The sequence below is a fragment of the Chiloscyllium plagiosum genome, chromosome 9, assembly GCF_004010195.1.
Source record: "Chiloscyllium plagiosum isolate BGI_BamShark_2017 chromosome 9, ASM401019v2, whole genome shotgun sequence".
Lineage (NCBI taxonomy): Eukaryota > Metazoa > Chordata > Chondrichthyes > Orectolobiformes > Hemiscylliidae > Chiloscyllium > Chiloscyllium plagiosum.
This window is the reverse complement of record NC_057718.1, coordinates 12340930-12367742: the sequence shown is the minus strand read 5'-3', so window position 1 is coordinate 12367742 and position 26813 is coordinate 12340930. Positions and strand designations below refer to the sequence as shown.

The 26813-nt window shown below is 40.8% G+C and overlaps 1 protein-coding gene across 6 annotated transcripts in view; it reads right to left on the bottom strand.

Annotated features, from left to right (window-relative positions):
- The window catches only part of LOC122552619 (endoplasmic reticulum membrane-associated RNA degradation protein-like), a 55351-nt gene that overhangs the window by 23242 nt on the left and 5296 nt on the right, over positions 1-26813 (bottom strand). For 4 of the 6 annotated variants that reach the window (XR_006312431.1, XM_043695389.1, XM_043695392.1 and 1 more), the window contains 13 exons: positions 23664-23753; positions 23381-23478; positions 21279-21415; positions 20304-20418; positions 18833-18935; positions 14926-14979; positions 13989-14057; positions 11607-11777; positions 11433-11516; positions 9869-9948; positions 8402-8536; positions 7238-7456; positions 3873-3986 (listed from right to left, as the gene is read on the bottom strand). Coding sequence is in view for 5 of the 6 variants with exons in the window: in XM_043695389.1 (XP_043551324.1) it covers positions 3873-3986; positions 7238-7456; positions 8402-8536; positions 9869-9948; positions 11433-11516; positions 11607-11777; positions 13989-14057; positions 14926-14979; positions 18833-18935; positions 20304-20418; positions 21279-21415; positions 23381-23478; positions 23664-23753 (1469 nt within the window). In the remaining variant the exon portion in view is untranslated. The remainder of the gene's footprint in view (positions 1-3872; positions 3987-7237; positions 7457-8401; positions 8537-9868; positions 9949-11432; positions 11517-11606; positions 11778-13988; positions 14058-14925; positions 14980-18832; positions 18936-20303; positions 20419-21278; positions 21416-23380; positions 23479-23663; positions 23754-26813) is intronic. The other 2 variants (XM_043695390.1, XM_043695391.1) reach the window with 2 other exon arrangements.

The window sequence follows — 26813 nt, the reverse complement described above, 5'->3', positions numbered from 1 at the left end:
CCTCTAGCTTATCTCTCCACGCTTCAGGCTCTCTGCCTTTATTCCTGAAGGGCTTTTGCCCGAAACGTCGATTTTGCCTGTCCACAGATGCTGCCTGAAATGCTGTGCTCTTCCAGCACCCTAATCCAGAATCTCTTTTAAAGAGACAGTCCAAAATGATGGACTAAAAGGCTTCCTTCTGTGTTGCGATTTGAATCTTGATAGAGACATATTTGCCAAAGCTTTCCCTTTTGCATTTACCAGATCAAATCCAATAGCATTAAACTTCAAATGATCACAATGACTTAGCAGAGAGGAAAGAAAATGTGCTGACTGACTGCTAAGTCAACTGATTGACCAAGACATTGCATTGGACAAAGCAATGGATATTGTAAACCAGTGGGTAATTCAAAAAAGGCACAAGGCATTCCTTATGTTTGCGTAGAATAGGTTCCTAAGGATGATGTGACTTACATTCACATGTTGCAGCAACATCAGGTTCATAGCTCCTTGAAAGTGGAGTCGCAAGTAGATAGGATAGCGAAGGAGGCGTTTGGTATGTTTTCCTTTATTGGTCAGAGTACTGAGTACAGGAGTTGGGAGGTCATGTTGTGGTTGTACAGGACATTGGTTAGGCCACTGTTGGAATATTGCGTGCAATTCTGGTCTCCTTTCTAGCGGAAAGATGTTGTGAAACTTGAAAGGGTTCAGAAAAGATTTACAATGATGTTGTGAGGGTTGGAGGATTTGAGCTATAGGGAGAGGCTGAACAGGCTGGGGCTGTTTTCCCTGGAGCGTCAGAGGCTGAGGGGTGACGTTATAGAGGTTTATGAAATCATGAGGGGAATGGATAGGATAGACAAAGTATTTTCCCTGGGGTGGGGGAGTCCAGAACTAGAGGGCATGGGTTTAGGGTGAGAGGGGAAAGATATAAAAGAGACCTCAGGGGCAACTTTTTCACGCAGAGGGTGGCACGTATATGGAATGAGCTGCAAGAGGAAGTGGTAGAGGCTGATATAATTGCAACATTTAAAAGGCATCTGGATGGGTAGATGAATAGGAAGGGTTTGGAAGGATATGGGCCAGGCGCTGGCAGGTGGGACTAGATTGGTTTGGGATATCTGGTCAACATGAACGAGTTGGACCGAAGGATCTATTTCCATGCTGTACATCTCTATGACGCTACGTCTCTGTTCAGCAATATCTAGGAATCTGTTACAGTGGGAGCTCCATCTCCAAGTTTAAAGAGAAAACCCGTCATTATTCTCTTGAGTTCGTTCAAATGATATAAACCACAAGAGTAGGGATAGACCAAATGGGTTCCAAACTTAATCTACCATTCAATATGGTGGCCAACTTACTTCAGTTTAGTTTTCTCAAACTGTCCCTGTCTGCCTCGAATCCTCTACAGTACAAAAATCAATTATTCTTCACTTGTGAATACACTCAATTGATCTTGTGAATTAGTTAATTCCAATGTGGCCTGCTCAGTAATGCCAATAAGAACAAATGCAAAACCAACATATTCAAGCAAAAGCTTGCTGCAATTCTGTAGTCGTTAGACACAAAAGTGCTGGGACAAACAAATATTTCAATGGACTCATTTTATAATCAGTTCTTGGGTTTCCTAACGATAACTGTTTGTTACTTGAGTCTTAAGTAGCAACATTACAGAATCATTATCAGGCTGTAACCACCTTTATCATACAAGCCAAGAAGTGCTTAAACGATCAGTTTTAAATTTTCTTTCATTTATGTGAGGAATGTGGGTGTTGGCTGAACCAGTGCTTTTTGCCTATCCCTAGTTGCCCTTGAGAAGGTGGTGATGAACTGCCTTCTTCAACCTCTACAGTCCAAGGGGCAGCAGGGTAGCTCACAGCGTCAGAGACCTGGTTTGATTCCAGCCTTATGGGGTTTGCACATTGTCCATTTGTCCGCACAGATTTCCCACGGGTGCTCCAATTTCCTCCCACAGTCCAAAGACACGCAGGTTAGGGGATTAGTTATGCTACATTTCCCTATAGTGTGCAGTCTAAGTGAATTAACTATGGTAAGTGTGGGATTAGGTGGGATGATGACTTGATGGGCCAAATGGCCTCGATCTGCACTGTTGGGGCCTCTATAATACTTTGTACTGTCAGTACACCCACAATGCCGCTGGGGAGAGAGCTCCAGGATTTTGACCCAATGATTCTGAAGGAATGGTGATATTTTTTCAAGTCAGAATGAAAAGTGACTTGGAGGAGAATTGAGAGATAGTATCTGCTGCCCTTGTCCTTCTAGTTAATAGTGACCATGGGTTTGGAAGGTTCTGTGAAAGGATCTTTGGTGAATCTTTGCAGGACATCTTGCAGATAGCACACACTGCTGCTACTGATCATCCGTGGTGAGGGAATGGATGTTTGTGGGTGTGGTGCCAATCAATTGGGCTGCTTTGTCCTGGACGGTTCAAGTTGCTGGAGTGTTGCTGGAGCTGCACTCATCCGGCAAGTGGGGAGTATTCCATTACTCCTGATCTGTACCTTGCAGATGATAGACAGGCTTTGGGGAGTCAGGAGGTGAGTTACTTGCTGAAGTATTTCTAATTTCTAACTTGTTCTTAGAGATTTATATGGTTTGGCCAGTTCAGGTTCTGGTCAATGGTAACCCTAGGATGCCAAGAGGCGGTGATTTACATTGTCTCTTATTGGAGATGGTCATTGCCTGGCATTTATGTGGCATAATTGTTACTTGCCACTTTTCAGCCTAAGACTGGATATTATCAAGGTCTTGCTGCATTTGAACATGGCCTGCTTCAGTAACTGAGCACTCATGAATGGTGCTGAACGTTATATATCAGCGAATATCCCCACTTCTGACCTTATGATGGAGGGAAAGTCACTGATGACGCACCTGAAGACGGCTGGGCCAAGGACACTATCCTGAGGAGCTCATGCAGAGATACCCTGGAGTTGAGATGACTGATTTCCAACAACCATCCTCCCTTGTGCCACGTATGATGCCAACCAGCAGAAAGCTTTACCCGATTCTCATGGATTTCAGATTTGCTAGGGCTCCTCGATGTCACACTCTGTTGAATGCAGCTTTGATGGCAAGAGCTAATATTCTCACCTCATTTTTGGAATCCAGCTCATGTGTCCTTATTTGAACAAAGCTGTAATGATGTCAGGAACTGAATGGTCTTGGCAGAACACAACTAGGTGTCAGTGACCAGGTTATCGCTGAACAGGTGCTCCTTGATAGCACTCTCCATCACATTATTAAGAGAGAGTAGATAGATGGGACAGTAATTGGGGTGTTGGATTTGTCCTGGTTTGTGTGTACAGGACATACCGGAGACATTTTCCACATTGCTGGGCAGATATCAATGTTGTAGCTGCGGTGGATAGCTAGTTTGGCTAGGGGTGCAGCAAATTCTGTACCACAAATCTTCATCACTATTGCCAGAATGCTGTCACAGCCAAGAGCCTTTGCAGTACCCATTGCCTCCAAACCTTTCTTGATATTACATGCAGTGAATCAAATTGGTTGAAGACTGGCATGTGATGCTGGGGACTTCTGGAGGAGGCAGAGAAGGATCATCCTCCTTGCACTATTGGACGAAGATTGTTGCAAATGCTTCAATCTTTTCTTTTGCACTAATGTGCTGGCTCCCCCATCACTAGGGATATTTGTGGAGCCTCATCCTCCACTAAGTTGTTTAATTGCCTCCCACCATTCACTACGGGATGTGGCAGGTCTACAACACTTTCTGATCTGTTAGTTATGGAATCGCTTAGCTCTATCAGTAATGTAGCACATTAATGACGAGACCAGAGCTACATTTTTACATTCAATATTGCGTTTTGCAATGGCCTAACTTGTGACATTTCCTGGTAAGTTGCAGTACTTACTTCAAGTAGCAGTGATATTCAGATGAAGCATCATCCTTCATTGTCTGTGCATTGAGCAGTTCCACCGTTACAAGTAGAGTTAGCAGAATGAAAATATGGTGCAAGTACTGGATACTGTAAAAGAAAATGATACCAAATCCTGACAGTGAGCAAATCCATTTGAAATGTTAGTATAATCACTACACATAACTTATCAAGATACTCAGAGTTGCACAAGGAACGAGGAAATACAATCGAATAAAAGCAAAATATTGTGGATGGTAGAAATCTGAAATAAAAACAGGTGCTGGAGAAACTCAGCAGGTTTGGCAGCACCTTTGGAGAAAGTAGCCTACTCTTTCACCTGCCGTGTTAGAACTACCTGTCAATTTGATTTAATAAATGAAAACAGAGCTTTTGATGCTTTCAGTGCCATACTTAAATTTGTCATACTGGATAACTTGGATGTTTTGAGGAAAAACCCGTAAGAAATAAAAGAAAGTGTTGCTGAACAAAGAGACCTTAGACTGCAGATTCATAGCTCCTTGAAAGTAGAGTCACAGGTAGATAGGATAGTGAAGAAAGCGTTTGGTATGCTTTCTTTTATTGGTCAGAGTATTCAGCATAGGAGTTGGGAGGTCACGTTGCGACAGTACAGAACAGTGTTTAGGCCACTTTTGGAATACTGCATGCAATTCTGATCTCCTCCCTATCGGAAAGATGTGAAACTTGAAAGGGTTCAGAAAAGATTTACAAGGATGTTGCCAGGGTTGGAGGGTTTGAGCTATAGGGAGAGGTTGAACAGACTGGTGCTGTTTTCCCTGGAGTATCTGAGGCTGACGGGTGACCCTATATAGATTTATAAAATCATAAAGGGCATAGATAGGATAAATAGACAAAGTCTTTTCCCTGGGGTGAAGGAGTTGAGAACTAGATGGCATCGGTTTAGGGTGGGAGGGGAAGGTAAAAGAGAGACCCAAGGGGTAGCTTTTTCACACAGTGGGTGATGAGTGTGTGAGATGAGCTGCCAGAGGAAGTGGAGGCTGGTACAACCACAACATTTTAAAAGGCATCCAGATGGGTGTATGAATAGGAAGGGTTTAAGCGGGATATGGCTGGGTGCTGGCAAGTGGGACCAAGTTAGATTGGGATATCTGGTCGGCATGGACGAGTTGGACTGAAGGGTCTGTTTCCGTGCCGTACATCTCTATAACTCTAAATAAAATTGTGCACGAACAAGTACGACTCTCACATACATAGGTGTGCAAATCTCTGGTACCATTCCTGGTCATGGCAAGTTAGACCTTGCATTGTTAACAAGTTTTGCTGTTGTGAAACAAACAGCAACAAGAAAAAGCAAAAGAATAAGAAAAATGTGTTTGGATACTATATGGGAACTAGTGTAGATGTCTGTAAACTAACTCATTTCTACACATATACAGAGGAACCTCGATTATCTGCCATTCGATTATCCGAATTTTGGATTATCCAAACAAGATCGCAAGGTCTCGATGCTTAGCTAAACGGTGTTATCCGGCATTTGATTATCTGAACAAAATATTGCCCACCTGTGTCGTTTGAACAATAGAGGCTTCTCCGTAGATGCATGTTCACATACAATTCACACATGCATAGACATCACATATCTAAGGATTGGTTGTAAAGGGTGGGGGGGTGGGTAGAGTTGGTGAGTAAAAGGCAGGAACACAGCAGTCAACTATCTCCTGCAAGTGAAAGTTAAATAATGTGATAACCCCTACAAAGCCGATGGGGAAATCAATAATTAATCTCCCTGTGAAGCTCGCTGAGTAAGAGTTCCTTGGTTTAAATAAAATTGGACCTCAGAGGTCCTTGTGGTCCAGTAGTAGTCTCCCTATCCCTTGACTGGGAGGCTCAGGTTCAGGTCCCACCTGCTCCATAGGTGTGCAGTAACATCTCTGAACAGGTTGATTGGAAAAATAGATTACATAAACATTTTATTTTAATTCTACAGCAGACCCAGAGCAGTGCTCCAGACTGAGAAAGTCTAGGTTCAAATCCAACCTGTACCAAGAGGTGTGTTTTATTATGTTTGAACAGGTTGATGAAAAGAATTATTTAAGTATGTGGGGTGTTGCTGCATTTTAGGGTCCTCTTATGGTACAATGGTACTGTCCTTGCCCTTGGAGCAGGAGGCCAAGGTATATGTCCGACCTGTTCCACAGGTGTGTAATAACATCACTCAAAATAGGTTGGTTAGAAAAACAGGTTAGCTAAAAGAAAAAATTAATAAATAAAAAAAGCAGACCCAGAGATAGGTCAGCAGAACTGTCTGTTCAGGCTGGGACTAGCCTATGCACATCACAAATAGTAACTCTACTTTGGTGTTCAACAGTAAATAATCCTTTCCAATTGGGCTCCCTCAGTTTTACACAATGGTTAGTATTTTGCGATCACAGAAAAAATAACTATCCTATACCCAGTTGCTTAAATATTCGCTGTCCTGTTTTTGCTGATTTAGGATGGTCCTTCCCTGCCCTGAGCACAATTATCAATGTCTTCACCTTGAAAATAAAAATGCTTAAAGTCCCTTTGTATCATGGATAGGACTGTGTAGTGATACTGTTAATAAGATCATTAACTAGACGTGTTTTCTGAAACTAACTGGAAATAAGCAGAAACATAGAAAAACATAAGATTTCCATTCAGCTCATTGTGGCCATGACAGACAAGGTCTCAACATGTAAACCAACAGCTACAGTGAAAAACAGATAAAGAGGAGGAAACTGAAGGGGATAATAGAGCGACAGAAAGGAGCAACTGATTCACATAGAGTCATACAGCACAGAAACAAAGCTTTTGGTCCAACCAGTAATCCCAAACTAAACTAGTCCCAACGGCATTTACGATAAAGTTGACACATCCAGTGGAGATAAAACCTTTGTGGAATTTATGACCACATTCTATAAAGGCAAGAGGGAAAGAGATACATGTGATTTTTTTTTCTTGTATAGCTCCAACATATTCAAGAAATAAACAATGTAACTCTATTCAGAATTTTCAGTGTATCAGCTTGTAAGTGAACAGCGTATAACATGTGGAATTTCTACTGGTGCTGGAGGCAGGGGAGTGATATGTGCCCTGGCACAAGGTGTCAAATTGGACCAAATCACTGTTCTATAGGTAGATAGACTGACAATACATGTTACCCTCATTCTAAATTCCATTTAATCAATTCTAGTTATTCAGACTGGTCGACTCGTGTTAGTGTTGCACACAAATGCTTAGAGGGCTCCATTTTCATTAAAGTCACTTTTGTATTTTTGAACTAGATGACTACAACAACAATAATCAGGGGATCTCAAATCACTTCAAAATATAAAAGAAACCTTGCATCAAAACCTCACCTGCCCAGCATTCGAAGATAATTCTGCCTTTGTCGTGAGCGCAGGGATTTGCTCAGCCACTGTTGGTGGCGAGACACAACACCATGCATAATCTGCTGTGAAACTGTCAGGCACTGCGAGGCAATTTTCCTCAGCAATGACACCACTTCCAAAACAACACGTGGGCAATACAAAGTGCAGATGCGGTTGGTCAGCAGTTTAGCTACTAGATGAAGCTGCCTGCAATGAGAAGACGTATCCTCAGTTAATTCTACAGCACTGTAGACATTTCTCACATCTATGGTCAAGAGTATGAGAATATTCATTTATACAGTCTCTTCTGTAATAAAATGTCCCACAGCACTTCATAGAAGTGTTATCAAATAAAGATGGACTTGGAACGTGAGGTGGCATCATGACAGTCAACTGCAAGCTTGGTCAAAGAGATTTTCAGGAGTGCCTTGGAAGGCTAAAAAACACCAGACATGATTAGGGATGAAGTTCTAGAGAGTTAGGGCCCAGGCAACTAATAGCACTAATGTTGAAGAAATTAAAATCAGAAATGTGGAAAGTCCCAGGATTGGAGGCATTTAAATTATTTCAAAGGAGCAGTCTAGAAGATGTTATCAAATTAGCAATGTGTAAAGCCATGCAGAAACTGGAAAACTAGGGGGAGAATTTTAGCTGTTGAAGCTGGAGGTAAAATCAAAATGTGAAATGCCAAAGTTGATAGATATTATTGGGCGAGGAAATTAAGAGGTTTGAAATGGAAGTCACTATATTTCCAAAGGACCATCGTTAGAAAGTGATGATTGGTTAGTTTATTCTGAGGGTTACCACGTCTCAGGTGCGGGGCAAGACAGAGAATGCAGAGCCTTCATGGTGATCTCAGCCAATACAAGAATTGAAACTGTGCTGATTGTAATCACCACTGTGCAAACCTACTGTACAGCCAACTAAGCTAAACCGATCCTCAATAAACAGGCACAGAAATAATTGCTTTAAGCAGCTGAATGGCTACTCCTGTTTGCCTCGTGTTTCCATCATGCTCATTACAGTTCCAGGACATCTCATGCTCGTGCAGTGACCAACCTCATGTGAAAAAACATGCATCAATGCACTATAGCAAAGAACAAATCTGAGTAAAATATTCAGTCAAAACAATTCCTGAAATATAACACTCACTCCTCCGCCAATAAATAGTGTAAGGGATCAAGGTCTTCATCATAAACCATCTGCAGTCGGTTTATTAGAGCAGAAACAAGTCCTTCCATCAGGCTTTGGTGAACAGTTTGGATTGTAGGACCTGAATAATCAGACCTGTGAGGTGGTGGTACAAAGCAACCATTTTAAACAGCAACAACATTTCTTCATCACTTGTTAATCAATGAGCTTTCCCGTTATGAATTTAATGATGCATTAGCGCCCACTAATAATTTAATAATTAGTACATTTGTCTTGTGAATAACTGATGTTTACTCCCTTAACATAATCAAGTTGCTGCATTATTAATTTAATGTAGAAATCAATACGTTTCCCCAGTTGTCCACGTGCATGGAAGACGAACATGAATTGCACCCTTCTCTTGATAACACATTTCCCTATTTCCACTTTAGCTTTCTTTCCGGATTTCATAAGGGTAGTGACCTGTACTCAGCTATGATTCCACCAGCAAAGACATTGCCCAGCTTCCTCATATTCAACTTCTCCACCTCCTGATGCTGCCTGGCTTGCTGTGTTTTTCCAGCCTCCTGCCAGCTTCCTCAAATGACAGCTGAGACAGTCAGATGTCAGCAGAATTGCTGTGGCAGGTATCGCTCTGATCCAAACTCCATCAACTTGCCGGTTCCAGCATGACGATTACAAATAGTTACATTTGACCATACAGCATAGAAACAGACCCTTTGTTCATCTCGCCCATGTTGACCAACTTTCCCAAATTTGTTTGATACATATCCCTTTAAATCTTTCCTATTCATGTACCTATTCAAATGTCTTTTAAGTGTTGTAACTGTACTTGCATCTACCACTTTCTCTAGCAGTTCATTTCACATATGAATCATCCTCTGAAAAAGTTGCCCCTCAGGTCCCTTTTAAACCTTTCTACTCTCAGCTGTCAAATACACCAAAGTGATAATGACCAGACATTTTAATTTTTTGATTGAGGGATAAAGGACACTAGAAAGAACTCTGCTCCATTTCTTTACAACTGTAATAATGGACTTTACCATCTGAAAAATGGAAAGTTTGTTTTAAGAAGCTTGAAAGTCAATTGTAAAGAAATCAAAGTGGAATGAGGTTAGCTAACTCAGCACTGAGTAGAAAACTCAACCCTGGAATTGCCAAGATGGGAAAAAAAATGCCATTTAGAAAAACATTATATGGACAATGCGCAACTTATAGCCAAGTACGGATACCAGTTAACATACACACCACAGCAGAGGTTACCAGATTAAGCAGAAGCAGGAAAGTTTTGGATAACTTGTTTCTCCTAAGCAATAGCCACTGGATCCAACCGTAGCATCCATAACACCAGCCATACACTATCAGGTACCTCATTATGAACTTTTTATACTCCAGCTACTCAATATTTTTACCAGTCAGGCTGGCAAGGTAGGCTTTAATAGCATTGCTGATGGAAAGTCTTCCTACCCAGGTCTATCAAATGCTTGTTCAAGTGTGGGTCTTGGCATCTCACCCCATTTCTGGAGGCTTTCCAGGCAGCATCGAAGCTGGAAAAGAAATCACTTGGATTGATTGGGCAAATTGATAGTGTAACAATAGGTTCTTGCACTCTCTGATGGGCTAAATTGACGCAGTTGAATCAGAAAGCAGAATATTTTGCTCGAAATTAGCAAACAACTTGCCCTCCTGCCAGCTTTGTTGCTAAACCGTACCAGACTCAGACATATGTTACCATTTCAACTCTGACAAATGCAACGCCACAGGATATAACCAAGGCCAACACACTACTTTTTAAAAGCAGATAATATCCCTAAAAAAAAGTGATATTAAAAAAAATCACCACATGAAGATATTCTGAAGTTTTTTTTACTGCAAATAAAGTATTTTACAAGTACAATTGGATATATAACTCAGACGCCTGCCCCACACGGTCTCACATAGATGATTATAGCTCTAATTTAGAATTTTAAAAAGCCCTATCATTGTCTTGTTTGTAGCAATATGTTGGAGCAGGCAAATGCAATTTACATCATTACAAATGTTAAGTATCAAGAAAGTGAGTCCAACCTTTCAGAGAAAAAAGAGACAACACCTTATATTTATTTATTTAAGGCACTTCAGAGCCAATGTTAGGCTCGTTAGTACTGTTGGTTAAATTGTGGTGCAAAAGTGGGTAACAAAGTGGGCTTAGTCCCTGTACTGGCTGAGATAGCTGTTGGGTCCTGCCTCCACAACCAACCCCACAGCAAAATTACAGCCTCATGATTATTCAACCCTCAGGCATAACACATGAAGAGTGAAAGAGAACACACTGAAGTGTAGTCACTGCTGTAATGTCAGAAATGCAACAACAAATTTGCTCACAACAAGCTCCTGGAAAAAGCAAAGTTGTCATGACCAGATAATCTGTTTCAGTGATTTTGATTCAGGGAGAATTATGCGCTTGAGCGAGCCAGCAATGCCTCTTTGGGCCTAATGGCATCCTCCGATGTTATACTATTCAATGATCCTATAAATAGTTCTGCCTCGTTACTATTCCTGTAAATGCTGTCGGTCACAGAGTTTGGTTGGGTGAACAGAGAGTACAGAATCTTTTCCAAGGTTTGAGCAAGTGCTGTAAACTAGAAATTCTGTCATTAGGCAATTTTCAACAAATTAAACCAAAAATTATATAGAGTACTCCCAATTTAGTTGGCTAGACAGCTGGTTTGTGATGCACAGTGATGCTCACAGGGCTCAATTCCACCACCTGTTAAGGTTACCATGAATGATTCTCCTTCTCAACTTTTCACCTTGCCTGAAGCATGGTGACTGACAAATTAAACCACCACCAGTTATTCCTTTCCAGTGGGAGACCAGCCTTTTGCTCTGGTAAGACAATGACGACTTTACCTTTTACACTCCCAATGCTTCGTGCAGGTAGATCAGTATATTATAATTCTGCAAAGTGATAGACAACCTTCATTGGGCCTTTGCACTAAAGACAGGAAAATAAATTGCTCTGGAGGTTTGAATTTCATGTGACAGGTACCTTCTGTTTAAGCTTTCCAACTGGATGGAACCGAGAGCAATAGGAATGTGTAGAACACATTATTGTTTTCAGACACTCGCTTTCCTGGATATACAAAAGGCATTCATTAGAAGATGAACACATCCAAAAAAAAAACAAAATGTTTGCAAATAAGTAGAAGAAATATCTTGTTACCAGAGAAATCCCATTTGCCCCTCTATGGCAATGATGTAGCAAAACGACAGCAAGTGCTACCAAGTGACTAGCCATTTCTCTAGGAAACAACTTCAAATCTATTTCACCGTGACTTAGGTGATCCCGGAGCCGAGGACCCTCCTGGTGGTTTAGCAGGTCCCAGAGAATCTCCTGCAGAAAAGACACGACAAAACTTTGTGAATTTACTCAACCAGCTATTCAAAAACAGGATGCTATCCTTGTGATCTCACAATATCCCTCTCCAGTGCTCCCAGATTCCAGCACCCTCCTCCTCCTCTACCTTCTTTCGCAAAATGCTCCTAGGCCTCGAAATATCACTCCTCAGCTTCACCTGAAGGAACAGCACTCTGAAAGCTTGTGATCTCAAATAAACCTGTTGGACTATAAACGGGTGTCGTTTGACTTCTGACCTTGCCCACCCCAGTCCAATACTGGCACCTCCACAACATTTCCTCATTCAGGTAACCTACCAAAGGCGGTATTTGACTAATAAACCTGGTCAGTTTTGGTCCAAAAATGGTTAAAAGAGCTGAACTCTAAAGGAGAGAGTGACTGCTCTTGAAATTAAGGATTATATCAAGGAGCCCCAGTAAAACTGACATGGATGAGAATCAAGGGGAGAACACTGCAGGCTGGAGTCATGTCTAGCATAAAAGGAAGATGTTCAACCATTCCTCAAAACAACCAGACCATTCCCACCAGTAAACCTTCTCTGAGCTGTCTCTAATGCATTTACACCCTTCCTTAAGTAAGGGGACCAATTCTTTATGAAGTATGCCAAATGTAGTATTACAATACCCATAACTGAAGCACAATCTCAATACTTTTGTATCCAATTTCTCTCAAATACTCAACGCTGAGATAAACAGATTTATAATCAGTAAGCAAAACAAGGGTTATGGGGAAAGGCAGGAAAGTGAAGTTGAGGATGATCAGATCAGTCACGATCTCACCGAATGCCAGACAGACTCAATGGGCTGAATGGCCTACTGCACTCCTATGTCATGTGGAACAACAATAAACAAAAGTAGTGACACATATCTTATATCAATGACTAATGTCTGGCAATGTTCATTTTTCCCCAATTCAATTCAACAAAATCAGATTATTTGATGGGTTTTGAGCTCAGTACCTCATAGGATGATATGCATAACCATTCGCACTAGGAGACAGTTCAACAGGGCAGTGCCAGGTTGGATCAGAGATCTATCCAATTGTGCCTTAAAAATATTCAATGACCTAACCTCCACTGCAGTTTGAGGGGAAGAATTCCACAGAATAACAATTCTCTGAAAGAATACATTTCTACTTATCTTCATATTATCATTTTCAATTGAAACTAGAGAATAACTCTCTCAATTTGGCTATAATCCAGGTTTCACTTTTTTTTTTTATTAACTTGTATTCGTTACACCTATGCTAGCAGGTCGCCTTTGAATATATTGCAACAGCATGCTGCCTGTGACCATGATGGTCACTCCAGATGGCTTGAGCATTACGATAAAATTCTCCATAACCCTGCAAACGCAGCCATGTCATCTCCCAGGAGATGCAATCAATATTCTTTTATCCGCTAACAGATTTTCTCTGGGGTTGCTTACCTGTAATTCAAGAATGATAGGCTCATTTGCAATATTCAGCTGATCACGTCTAGTCCCTTCAAAGCAGTTGCTATGGCAACTTACAAATTGCTGATGGCATTCAGAAGGCAACCATAGCTGCTAATTCCTGCTTGAAATATTAAAAGGTGCAAAGACAGATGTGGGGGCAATAGAAACATATACATTCACAAATCATTGAAGGTGACAGGAAAGATTGAGAAAGTGGTTAAACTGCTTTCAAGGATCCTAGGCTTCACAAATATGGGCATAAAATATAAAACAAATTAACTTATGACAATTTTTTTTTTTATAAAGCACTGGTTTGGACTCTTTTGCTAATCCTGGAGTCGACAATTTAGAAAGGGTGTTGAGAAGATTTACAAGTATGACTCCAGGGATGAAGAACTTTAGTTTACCTTAAACAGATTGCAGAAATGGGTCAATTTTTCTGAGAAGAGAGATTATGATCCTAGCTGATGGTAACGCTGGATAAATCGGATCCCTGAGTGAGAACTAGCTTTAAAGACTATATTTTTTTCCCCTCCATTTAACATGGTGGACAGTCACTGAACAATTTCACAAGACTGCTTGGGTTATTTGCTCTACATCATCACAAACGAGATGAAATCTACAGAAAATCCGACACTTCATGTTCTGATCTGTATTTCCTTTTGGGTAAGTACAACCAGTGAATAATGAGTTCTAGATTTCTTATTGTGCATGTCACTGCCATGAGAACTTCAACTGAAAAAGGACATACCATTATGGGATTGCCCAATGCTGTCGGAAGGTGGTTTATAACACCGTTGTCTAGATATTTTGCCAGTATCTATCAGAAAGAGAAATTTGCTGTGATTCGTAATTTCACAAAAAGAAATAAAGTACAAATGTTATGATATTATCTGTGGCATTCACAGATGGTCTGTGAACAATTTGAATTTACATACAGGGATACATAATTGCCATATTCACATGCCATCCCATAACATTGCAATATAGGAGAAAAATTATTAGGGATCCTACATTTTTGTACAAATGCAATTGTAAACTGACTTTTTACATAAACAGTGAAATTATGTTGAGTCAAATTCAAATAACCTGAAACTCTGGTTGTGGTGAAGCTGTCATTGATGGGCAGATTAGGAAATCCAATAGAAGGATGCTTGTGACAAGCTGAAGTTCCAGAGTGATAACTCTGGAATAGCAAAACTTCCATAAGCTTGTTATTTGACAGCATCAACCATGTGCTGTGGAATTAAGCCACTCTGGAGACTCATCTTGGGGAAGCCTGCAACACTGGCTGCAAAATGATCTCATTCATGCTCTGAGTAAGTATGCAATTTTTAATATGGATGGAATTGAACTGTTCATACCATTTTTTTGTTACAAGATTGCCCTTTAATGTTTAAAAATTTAATGTGAGATTGTGGAAAGTGAAGCAAGGAACCTGCCACTTCCATGGTCTGTGCCAACATGGATGGCATTAAAGTTGCCACTTCCTTTGATATGGAAGTCCCAAGAAATCATGTTGCTTGGTGAATGTTAAAATACTGAGGCTAATAAAACTGCCTGGATCACTTACAGCATTTTTAAGGCATGGATCAGGAAACAGGACATAATTTATCAAAAGATTTTCACTCTGATGACCCTGAAGCAGGTAAGCTTCATTTTCTAATCATTACAAATGTCAAACGTACCTCATCAAATGTTGTGTACAGTGTTGTAGACTGGAAAAGCAAAACAAAGATTATCTAAGTATAAACAAAAAAAAAAGTGAATTTTCTGCTTGAAAGCATTTTTGGCACTGTCCCTGCCATGCAGCAATTAAAACCAGTTTCACTGGAGCATCCACATTTTGAATTCCCTTTCTTTCACCCACTTCTACTGCTTTGGCTGCCCCATAGAAGGGCCAGTGACTGGCCCTAGCCATGCTGCACCTTAAATGTATCATAAGTGCATTCCCTGTTTTTCTTTCCAGAGAATGCTGTGGTATACTTTTTACAAATACAACACTGGGGGAAGAATACCAACTCAGACATGTATGAATTCGCCAATTGCAGAATTCTGCTACCAACTTTCAAATCCTTCATAGAAGATTGATGTATTTTTTGTGTTTCAGAAAAGGCTTGTGTATTTTCTGTGTTAACCAATTCATATTGTGTGGTTTGCGCTTTAACTGTCATCTACTAAACTCAAGAAACTGAAGCAACCATATGGGTTTGGTTGTCGATAATGCCATTAAAAACTGATTCAATTAGCTGCAGTCACAAGGACTGGGGAATAGAGATTTAAGGTTCTGGGCAAGAAATGTAAAGGGATGTGAGGAAGTCAGAGATGTACAACCTGGAAACAGACACTTCGGTCCAACCCGTCCATGCTGACTAGATATCCCAATCCAATCTAGTCCCACCTGCCAGCACCCGGCCCATATCCCTCCAAACCCTTCCTATTCATATATCCATCCAAATGCCTCTTAAATGTTACAATTGTACCAGCCTCCACCACTTCCTCTGGCAGCTCATTCCATACACGTACCACCCTCTGCGTGAAAACATTGCCTCTTAGGTCTCTTTTATATCTTTCCTCTCACCCTAAACCTACACCCTCTAGTCTGCACTCCCCAACCCCGGGAAAAGACTTTGTCTATTTATCCTATCCACGCCTCTCATGATTTTATAAACCTCTAAAAAGTCACCCCTCAGCCTCCGACGCCCCAGGGAAAACAGCCCCAGCCTGTTCAGCCTCTTCCTATAGCTCAAATCCTCCAACCCTGGCAACATCATTGTGAATCTTTTCTGAACCCTTTCAAGTTTCACAACATGGGCGGCATGGTGGCACAGTGGTTAGCACTGCTGCCTCACAGCGCCAAAGACCTGGCTTCAATTCCCGCCTCAGACGACTGTGTGGAGTTTGCACGTTCTCCCCGTTTCTGCGTGGGTTTCCTCCGGGTGCTCTGGTTTCCTCCCACAGTCCAAAGATGTGCAGGTCAGGTGAATTGGCCATGCTAAATTGCCCATGCTAAATTGCCCGTAGTGTTAGGTAAGGGGTAAGTGTAGGGGGGCATGGGTGGGTTGCGCTTCGGCAGGTCGGTGTAGACTTGTTGGACCGAAGGGCCTGTTTCCACGCTGTAATGTAATGTAATCTAATCATCTTTCCGATAGGAAGGAGACCAGAACTGTACAAAATATTCCAATAGTGACCTAACCAATGTCCTGTATAGCCGCAACATGACCTCCTAACTCCTGTACTCAATACTCTGGCCAATAAAGGAAAGCATACCAAACGCCTTCTTCACTATCCTATATACCTGCGACTCCACTTTCAAGGAGCTATGAACCTGCACTCCAAGGTCTCTTTGTTCAGCAACACTCCCTAGGACCTTATCATTAAGTTTATAAGTCCTGCTAAGATTTGCTTTCCCAAAATGCAGCACCTCGCATTTATCGGAATTAAACTCCATCTGCCACTTCTCAACCCATTGGCCCATCTGGTCCAGATCCTGTTGTAATCTGAGGTAACCCTCTTCGCTGTCCACTACACCTCCAATTTTGGTGTCATCTGCAAACTTACTAACTATATCTCTTATGCTCGCATCCAAATTATTTATGTAAATAACAAAAAGTAGAGGACCCAGCACAAATCCTTGTGGCACTCCACTGGTCACAGCCCTCCAGTCTGAAAATCCCACGCAAAAAGCCATGTTGACTATTCCTAATCAGTCCTTGCCTTTCAAATACATGTACATCCTGTCCCTCAGGATTCCCTCCAACAATTTGCCCACCACTGACGTCAGACTCACTGGTCTATAGATCCCTGGCTTGTCTTTACCACCCTTCTTAAATAGTGGCACCACATTTGCCAACCTCTAGTCTTCCGGCACCTCATCTGTGACTATCGATGATACAAATATCTCAGCAAGAGGCCCAGCAATCATTTCTCTAGCTTCCCAGAGTTCTCGGGTACACCTGATCAGGTCCTGGGGATTTATCCACCTTTACCCATTTCAGGACATCCAGCACTTCCTCCTCTGTAATGTGGACATTTTGCAAGCTGTCACCATCTATTTCCCTACAGTCTGTAGCTTCCATTTCCTTTTCCACAGTAAATACTGATGCAAAATACTCATTTAGTAACTCCCCCATTTTCTGTGGCTCCACACAAAGGCCGCCTTGCTGATCTTTGAGGGGCCCTATTCTCTCCCTAGTTACCCTTTTGTCCTTAAATGTATTTGCAAAAACCCTTTGGATTCTCCTTAATTCTATTTGTCAAAGCTGTCTTATGTCCCCTTTTTGCCCTCCTGATTTCCCTCTTAAGTATACTCCTACTTCCTTTATACTCTAAGAATTCACTCAATCTATCCTGGCTATACCTTACGTATGTTTCCTTTTTCTTCACCAAACCCTCAATTTCTTTAGTCATCCAGCATTCCCTATACCTACCAGCCTTTCCTTTCACCCTGACAGGAATATACTTTCGCTACAGCCATGTAGTAATGACAGAACTCTCTGCCTATAGAACTGGTGGAAATGCAGACAATGAATAGTTACAACATGAAATAAGTACTGAAGGGAAATAAACTTAGAGGGGTAAGGTGATGGAGTGAGGGTGAATGAGACCTATAGGATTGCTGCCAGTGTGGACTCAATGGCCTCCTGCACTGCTATATCTGAATACCTATGAGATGAAGAGTCCACCCTGTATAGAACTATAGATAGGATCTGTCCCTTCTCCTCATCAAAACACTGAACATAGGGACTAAATATTGCGATCAGTCTGCACAGTTGATCTGCAGATTTGGGTCTCAGTTTATTTGCTTGTGTCGAGAGGAAATGACAATGAAATAGACAAGTTTGGGAACAGAAAACAAGCTGAATCACTTCTGCCATCTGGTATATTCAAAGTACATGACGACTTCTCCTACTGCTGAGGTAAAGGAGCAGAATATCAGATAGTATAAAACATGATACTGTTGGCTTTGAATAGCCCTCCATGTCCAGCATTTTCTAAGTGTTGCACTGCCATACTATTTGACAGTTTAACTGGTGTTCAAGGCTCAAGAGTGCAGGGAATTATCAAGAGTTCACTGGGTTTAAAAAAAAACTAAGGGATAAGGTAAATCAGGAATCAATGATTAGGTGATGTGGTTTGATGTGTGGAGTTTGAAGCTCGCAGAAGGGGATGGAGGTCAGCAAGGAGTTTTGAAATCAAGGGAGAGAAATTATATCAAAATAGAAGATAGCGTAGTGATTCTCGAGATCACAGGAAGTGTGTCCCCCATCACCAGTACTCTTGCTCTTCCAATTGTGGACTTCCGTGTTTTTAAGATTTACTACAAAACATAAACAAACTGAACTTCACATAATCTAGCCCTGATTTCAATACCTTCATGTCCACGAAGTAACAACACGTGAGGTGGCAGAGGCTCAGAGACTCCTTTTCTCATGCTAGACAAAGAGACATGCTCGCAAAACAAGAAAAAAATTCAGGAAATCTCAAATAACATTGCAATCAATAGATTAGCCTTGAAATTCTCTCATTGGGTAAGGCAAAGTTTACGTCTGCCTGAAGGTGAGCAGACTATCCCTCAGGCAGAAGCATACTTACCTCTGCGGTCAGCAGCCTATTGGGACAGTTATTAACAATGGTAAAAAATTTGCGGAGGCCCATCTCCAGTTGAGGTAAAAGCAGTATTGTACAGTCTGCATACCTGTGGAAATAAGATTCACATGCACTTGAAAGAAGCTTCAGCAGCACAACATGCTAACACTAAAACAATGCTGAACATTAATGAGTGTATAATCAGGTATGCACTTCTGTTGTTCATTCTGAGCTGATTTTCAACAGATCTAAATCTCGGTTTCTATGGCGTGTATTCATTGCAGATTTTAAATTTTAAACATAAAAAGTTAAATTAGGAACAAAAATTGTTTAAAACATGGAAAAGGAATTAAAGTCATAAAGGTACAAAAGGAAGCTGTTCAGCCCATCAATTTCGTGTCAACTCCCTCCACAGCAATCCAGTCAGTCTCTTTCCCCCGGCCCCCAATCAAAAATAAACTCCTTGTGCCAGAGTTCACGATTGCAACGCAATAGTGCAAAGCCCTTTAAACTAAAAATTCTCACTGCTGAGGCGAGACGCTTTTAGAGGTCTATCATCGCCTCTGTAACACTAAGCTCAAGTCCCAGTATTTTGCTATTGTTTGCCAAAGGGCTGAAACTCAGGATTTTTTTTTGCAAAGAGAAGGTACACAAATCCAACCAAAGAACTTCTGCCTATTTATTTACCCATTCAAATTTCCTCTGTATTGTTTTTATTTACATTGTTTATTTGTATAAGTAATTGTAATTGATAAAAATTAATTATAAATGAACTGAATTAGACACTGCCCATGTATCTTTTGTAGGATTGCACAAAAACATAAGAAGTGGACCTAGTATAAGGCCACAGAATCCACTGAACCTGCTCAATCAGTCCAGAAGATGCCCAGTTAAACTTCGATAAATCTCGATTTAACCTCTTGACCAGCATATCCAGTGGTCCCTCTAGAATCCAGAAATCTAATCGATTCCAGTCTTGAATATATTCATCAACTGAACTGCAAGGACCCTCTTGGATAGTGAATTCCCAAGACTTATAACTCATTGGATTTTGATTGTTTAACGTAAAACCAAAACACCACCAATGTCCTGTTTATGAAAGTGGCGACTTCTGACACCAATTCAACACAGTCAATGGTGTGAATGAAGAATACATCTCCAACTTCACAGAAATAAAAGATCCTATTTTTGTGGCGGTTTTCAACGACAGGATGTCCCAGGTGATTTATAGCCAAAGTCAGAAGTCACACGACACCAGGCTATAGTTTAACAGGTTTATTTAAAACCACAAGCTTTCGGAGCACTGCTCCTTTGTCATGTGGACACTCCACCTAAGACAGCAGTTGAGACCTTATCGTAATCTCTCATTCCTGACAGTGCAGCATCCTCTAACAAATGAACACTTTTTCCAAGACTTCCTGGATCAGTCTTCAGTTTCAAGCAATGCCACAATAAGTCAACTTTCTTTTTATCCTACCGCTGATCTTTGTAAGCTGCAAGTGCATCTTTCCAATAAGGCAGCATGATTTCCACTACAAAATCAGATTTCTCAATAATATCCTCCGCTGCAGCAATAGCCTCTTCATTAATATCTGTTTTAAAAAAATACAAAACATTAAATGCTCGATTGGTAAATTCTATGCATTATTTGTTTTCCACAACTTGAATAATGCTGAAGAGAGGTATGTTACTGAGATCTTTAGTCTTTAACTCATCAGGATGGATGCAAGAATGCTACATTTCAAACAAAGTAAATTATACTACAGAAAAAAAAAAAGAGTGCCTACTTTCCTCTTGTTTTCTCCATATAAACAGCTCCACCACAGTCTAATTTACCAACAAGGTAGTATCCTTTTCTTCTGTAGTGTGCTAATTGAAGGGCAAGTCAGAGTCTGATTAGCTGAGGTGTTCCATGAAGAAAGCAATAGGACAACACACTCTCTTTTCTTCTGTAGTATAAATTGTTGTTTGAAATGTAGCATTCTTGCAATTGTCCTGAGTGCACGATGGAACGTTTTGGCAAAATGGGTCTATTTCTTATTCACTCCCTTCCCGAAGGTATTGACTGCACCATGGTGGTTTACAGGTACCCGATCTCCTTTGGCACTGTCACCAAATGGCCATCCTTCCAATGTGCAGTCACAATAATAAACAGAAACGCTAGTCAGTTTAACCCAGGAGAACCAATTCTTCTGAGGTTTTTTAAAGGGGTCACTTTGACTGTGGGAGTGGGGGATGTGTGCATACATTGGGTGGGGTATGATATGGAATGGAATGATGTCCAATGGCCATTCTGTCTCCCCTCACAAAATCTGATGCTTGGAGGCAGGAAATCAATGAAAATACTTGGTAGTGGAGCTGGGAGTTTTGCAGCTCAGAAATTCCTTCCCTTAACCAGCTGAGACAGTATGAGTGCTCCAACTAATTTAGAGATAAATTTCACACGGCTCACCAGGGAAGACAGCAAGTTCCTTCAGCTGTGTCAATTTGAAATAAGGTCGATGGAGGAGTGAGAGATTTCTGCAAGCCAGGACATCCTTCAATTTCTGCCCTAATCCAGCTGTTAGTAACAGCAGCATAGAGGTGTACCTAGACATAATTAAATAACAAAACAAGGATTGATCATGTGTTCTAAAAGATTGAATAATCTGCTTTAAATGAAACACTGGACTAATAAAAACTGAAAATACCATGAATAGGACTTAATTTGAAAGCTGTGCATTTTTGCAGACCTCAGGAATTGCAATTCTCTTTTCATTACCTTGCATATGTTTCGTACACATGCAGCAGCTCAAAATCTGCCCCACTTTATATTCAAATCATTGTCCGATCGAGTTGAAACTGGAATCCCTAGTTATACAAATACCAAGAATTCTATACCCAAGAATGCTGAAAACTAAATTAGTCATTTAATTATGTTTTTTTCTTGACCAAATGGGCTAGCACCCTCAGCAACTGACCACTTTTAAAGTCCTCATTGGACTTGATTAAGTTACCAAAAGGATCAATGATAGCAGAGCATAGACGTTGTTTACTTAGATTTTAGTAAAGCCTTCAACATGGTTCCGCATGGAAGAATAGTTAGTAAAGTTAGGTCACATCGGATTTAAAGTGAGTTGGCCAACTGGATACATAATTGGCTTGACAACAGGAGACAGAGTGGTGGAGGATTGCTTTAGAGTGGTGGAGACTTGAGGCCTGTCATCAGTAGTGTTCCACAGGGTTCAGTTCTGAGTCCTCTTTTGTTTGTCATTCATATAAATGATTATATTAAGAATATAGAAGTCATGGTTAGTAAGTTTGCTAATGACACCAAAATTGGTGGCATAGTAGACAGTGAAGATTTTCTCAGATTACAAAAGGATCTTCATCAAAATGAAAAATTGCAGATGGAGTTCAATCTGGATAAATGTCAAGTATTGTATTTTAGTATAACCAACAAGGGTAGGGCTTATACAATTAATGGTATGGCTTTGGGTAGCATTGTAGAATAGAAGGACATAAAGGTGCAGGTACGTATTTCTTTGGGGTTTGCTTCACAGACAGTGTGGTTAAAGATGCATTTGGCATACTTGCCTTCATTGCTCAGTCAGTTGAGTAAAGGAGTTGGGAAGTCAAGTTGAGACTGTACAGGACATTGGTGCAGCCTCTTCTGGAACACTGCCCAGTTCTGGTTGCCAAGTTATAGGAAGGATATTATTAAGCTGGAGAGGGTTCAAAAGAGATTTACCAGGATGTTGCTGGGTATAGAAGGTCTAATTTATAAAGAAATGCTGGATCGGCTGGGACTTGTTTCACTGCACCATAGGAGATTGAGAGGAGACCTGATAGAAATTTATAAAATAGTGAGATATATAGATAGAGTTAATGGTAGTTGTCTTTTCCCTAGGATATGGGATTTCAAGACTAGGGGCCACATTTTTAAGGTGAGAGGAGAGAGACTTAAAAAAAAAGGCAATTTTAAAAAAAAAACACATGTGGCATGAACTTCCGGATGAAGTAGTGGATGTGGGTATAATTACAACGTTTAAAAAACACTTGGATAGATACATGAATAGGAAAGGTTTGGAAGGATATGGGCCAGAAGCAGGCAGGTGGGACTAGTTTACTTTGGGATTATGTTCGGCATGAACTGGTTGGACTGAAGGGTCTGTTTCAATGCTGTATGACTCAATTTACACCTTCCATCATAAGCTGACGCCTAATCCATATCTGTAATCTCCCCCAATTTTTTGTCAGTTCCTGACACTTTCCATTCTACCAACATTAGCCTCTGTGCATGTGCCCCTTCATCCATTTCCAAACCCTCAGACATACTCTTTGCAAGTTCAACCCTAACCTCCATGTTTAAGAACCTCCTTAACTCCCATTTCTTTGGCCAAGCTTCCAACTGACATCGTCACCATTACATCTTCCAAAGGGCCATTTGTCTGCCTTGCACTTACTTGGTAAATTCCTTGCTTTCATCCAATTTAATGCAAGCTGTTATCCTAAATTTTCAATAATAGATTAATGTGAGGATGGCAGAACTGACATTTGCAACCAAATACTTACATTGGAGGGATTTCTGGAGGAGCAGCAAATCCATGCCACAAGATGTTGCGGAGATTTAAGCTTTGTGGTGATCCCAAGAACACTCGCAGCACGTTCATCTGTATTTGGATAATGACATATAGTATTAATTTACTAGAACGTGAGCTAATACATACTTCACACAGAACACTGGGGATGGACATATCATTTAGATAAATTTAATTAGAGGGGACATGATAAAGTTTTAGCAATGTTCTGTTAAAAAGATAAACAGAAAATTATTTTAAGTAGCAAAAATTCTTACCACATTTTGTCCAAATATAGCAGCCAGCTCTTGTGAAGCCAGTAGATCTCTCAGGAGAAAGGGACATTCATTGCCGACCATTAGGAATACCTAAGGTACAGGAAAATCATCAGCTTTACAATGTCCATGAACAGAATACACACCGCATGAGAGGTTAATTTTCATCTTCAAGTAAGGTTGACCCAACTGCCAAAGACCATATTTATTCACCCTTAGACCATCCAATCCAAAGTTATATCATTTCACTTCATTACATAGATTTGTCCACTCTCCAACTCTCACACCTCTTGAGGCTTGGGGTTGCAAAAAAATGAACGGAGTTATATTACGCATTATCAAGCGACGTGCTAGGGCTTGAATCACAGAATCCCTACTGTGTGGAAGAGTCCACACAGACCCTCTGAACAGCATCCCACATAGACCCACCCCTATCTTATTTCTTGAACACTGCATTTCTCATTGGCTAATCCATCTAGTCTGCAAAATGCAGCATACTATGGACAATTTAACACGGCCAATCCACCTAACCTGTACATCTTCAGACTGTGGGAGGAAACCGGAGCACCCGGAAGAAACCCATACAGACAGGAAAAATGTTCGAATTCCACACAGATAGTCGACAAGGCTGGAATTGAACCCAGGTCCCTGGTGCTGTGAGACAGCAGTGCTAACCACTGAGCTGTTAACAGAAACTGAATGGAATGATTGCAAGCTAAACTTCTGAATCAAATGCTTATATAGGGAGGAATACTTCAATTATAGTTATCCCACTATTGTTTCCTGTGCTTTCAGCTTTTGGATCCTAAACACTGGAATTTTCATCTGAAACTGTCCAACATTCTATCTCTCCTTGCTACTTTAAGATGTTTTTAAATCTACTGCTGATTAAGATTTTGGTCAACAGTTTGAATATCTCCTTATCTGCCTCAACGTCAAAATTTATTTGATAAGACCACAAATTGGGATGTTCAGTAATTTGCAAGGTGCTGCACCAATGCATCTGCCATTCCTCAGCCCATCTGATCAAGGTCCCATTATACTCCGAGGTAACCTTCTTTGCTGCCTACGGCACCACTAACCTTGGTGTCATCTGCAAACTTACGAACTATACCTCCTATGTTCAATTCCAAATCACTTATATAAGTGACAAAGCAATGGACCAAGCACTGACCCTTGTGGCACACTGCTGGTCACAGGTCTCCAGTCTTAAAAGCAACCCTCCACCACCACCCTCTGTCTCCTACTTTTGAGCCAGTTCTGTATCCAAAAGGCTAGTTCTCCCTCTATTTCATGTGATCTAACCTTGATAACTAATCTACCATGCAAAGCCTTGAACAGCTTACTAAAATCCATAGGTCATATCCACTGCTCTACCTTTCATCAATCCTCTTTATTACTTCTTCAAAAAACTCAATCAGTAGTTTACAAAATCAGAAGACATGATATACACAGCTTATTTTCAAGGCAAGGCAATTTCTTTCCATCATGAAAAGAACACTATCACTGACTGTATAATTCAAGACTTTTTGTTGAAGAGGGGTAAAAATGAGATTAAAAAGACAGAACTTTTCATAAAAATGTAAAATATTTATTATGTTTCCTGAAAATGTGCAACAGCTAGCTTATAGAAAGTGTTTTGAGCACTGGACACAAAACACAGCAACAAGCTCGGTCTACAGAACAATAGTAGAACATCTCTTCCTTACGACTCAAAGACATTGACTATATCCAGCAGGCACCTCAAAACCCTGGAGAAGTACCACCTTGCCAACTCTGCAAAAAGCTGCAAATTCATTGGCTGGATAGATGCATGACCATTTGTCTTCTGGCTCAGGGCAAAACCATCAGTATTGAAGGACTGACCATGCCCAATTAGCTCCACACATTGTCCACACACCTGACACAAGATTCCCGAAACAAGAACTTTACTCGAAGCTTCAAACCAGCAAGTGAGCCCCGGGAGGGCAGAGAAAATGTTTCAAAGACACCCCCATTGCCTCATTGAAAAAGAGCTATAACTCCACTGACAAACCTGGGAAAACTCTGACCCAAGATCACCTGACATGGCAGGTAAGCATCTATACATTTCAAGTCTCAAAAAGCTGAAGTCAAGCATCAGAGAAAGAAATGCACAGCAACTCAGGATATCCCACCTTCTCATTCCTTCAATCCCCCATCTGCTTCATCTGTGACGGAGACTATAGCTCGTCCATTTGACTCTTCAGATACCCGAGAATTCATGTTTGGTTTGGGAGTAAGTCATAAAGATGTACAGCACAAACACTCCCTTCAGTCCAACTCGTCCATGCCAACCAGATATCCTAACCTAATCTAGTCCCATTTGCCAGCACTCGGCCCATATCCCTTTAAACCCTTGCTATTCAAATACCCATCCAGATACCTTTTAAATGCTGCAATTGTACCAGCTTCCGTCACTTCCTCTAGTCTCAATCATGAGGAATTGCCTAAGATGACTTCAAATACCACAAGCTATGTCTGTACTTACAATTATTAGTTGAAAGGATTAAATGACAAGGTTATATATTTTTTTAAAAACTATGAATAATTCAAGTCAAAACAACTTTCTTTTTGTGAGCAACTGGGATTTGCAGAGCAAAAGGTATATTTTGGGACTTGCATCTAATGCAGTTTGCATAGATGAACAGGATTTCTCCCTTTCTACCTTTACAGATAAACAATAACTCAAATTCTGTTAGTGTACATTAAGTCTAGGAACCTATTAGAACAAGCTTAGGGACATGGATTCAAACATACATGAGAACAGGTGAAGATATAATCTCTGCAGGTGATAAATATGTGGAATAGGAAATGTGGGGCAGAAAACATGCTGTAAATGAGAAAGAAATACTGCTGAAGCTTTTCATGTTGCATTCATCAGGAAGGAATTGCAAGGAAACTAAACCTCCAAAGGGAACAATTTATACTGTATGAAAAGATGGTGCTGATTAGTTGCAAGTTAATTCTGATCAATATCGGAATTGCAATGGAGAACAGAGTGTCATAGAGATGTACAGCATGGAAACAGACCCTTTGGTCCAACCCATCCATGCCGATCAGATATCCCAACCCAATCGAGTCCCACCTGCCAGCACCCAGCCCATATCCCTCCAAACCCTTCCTATTCATATA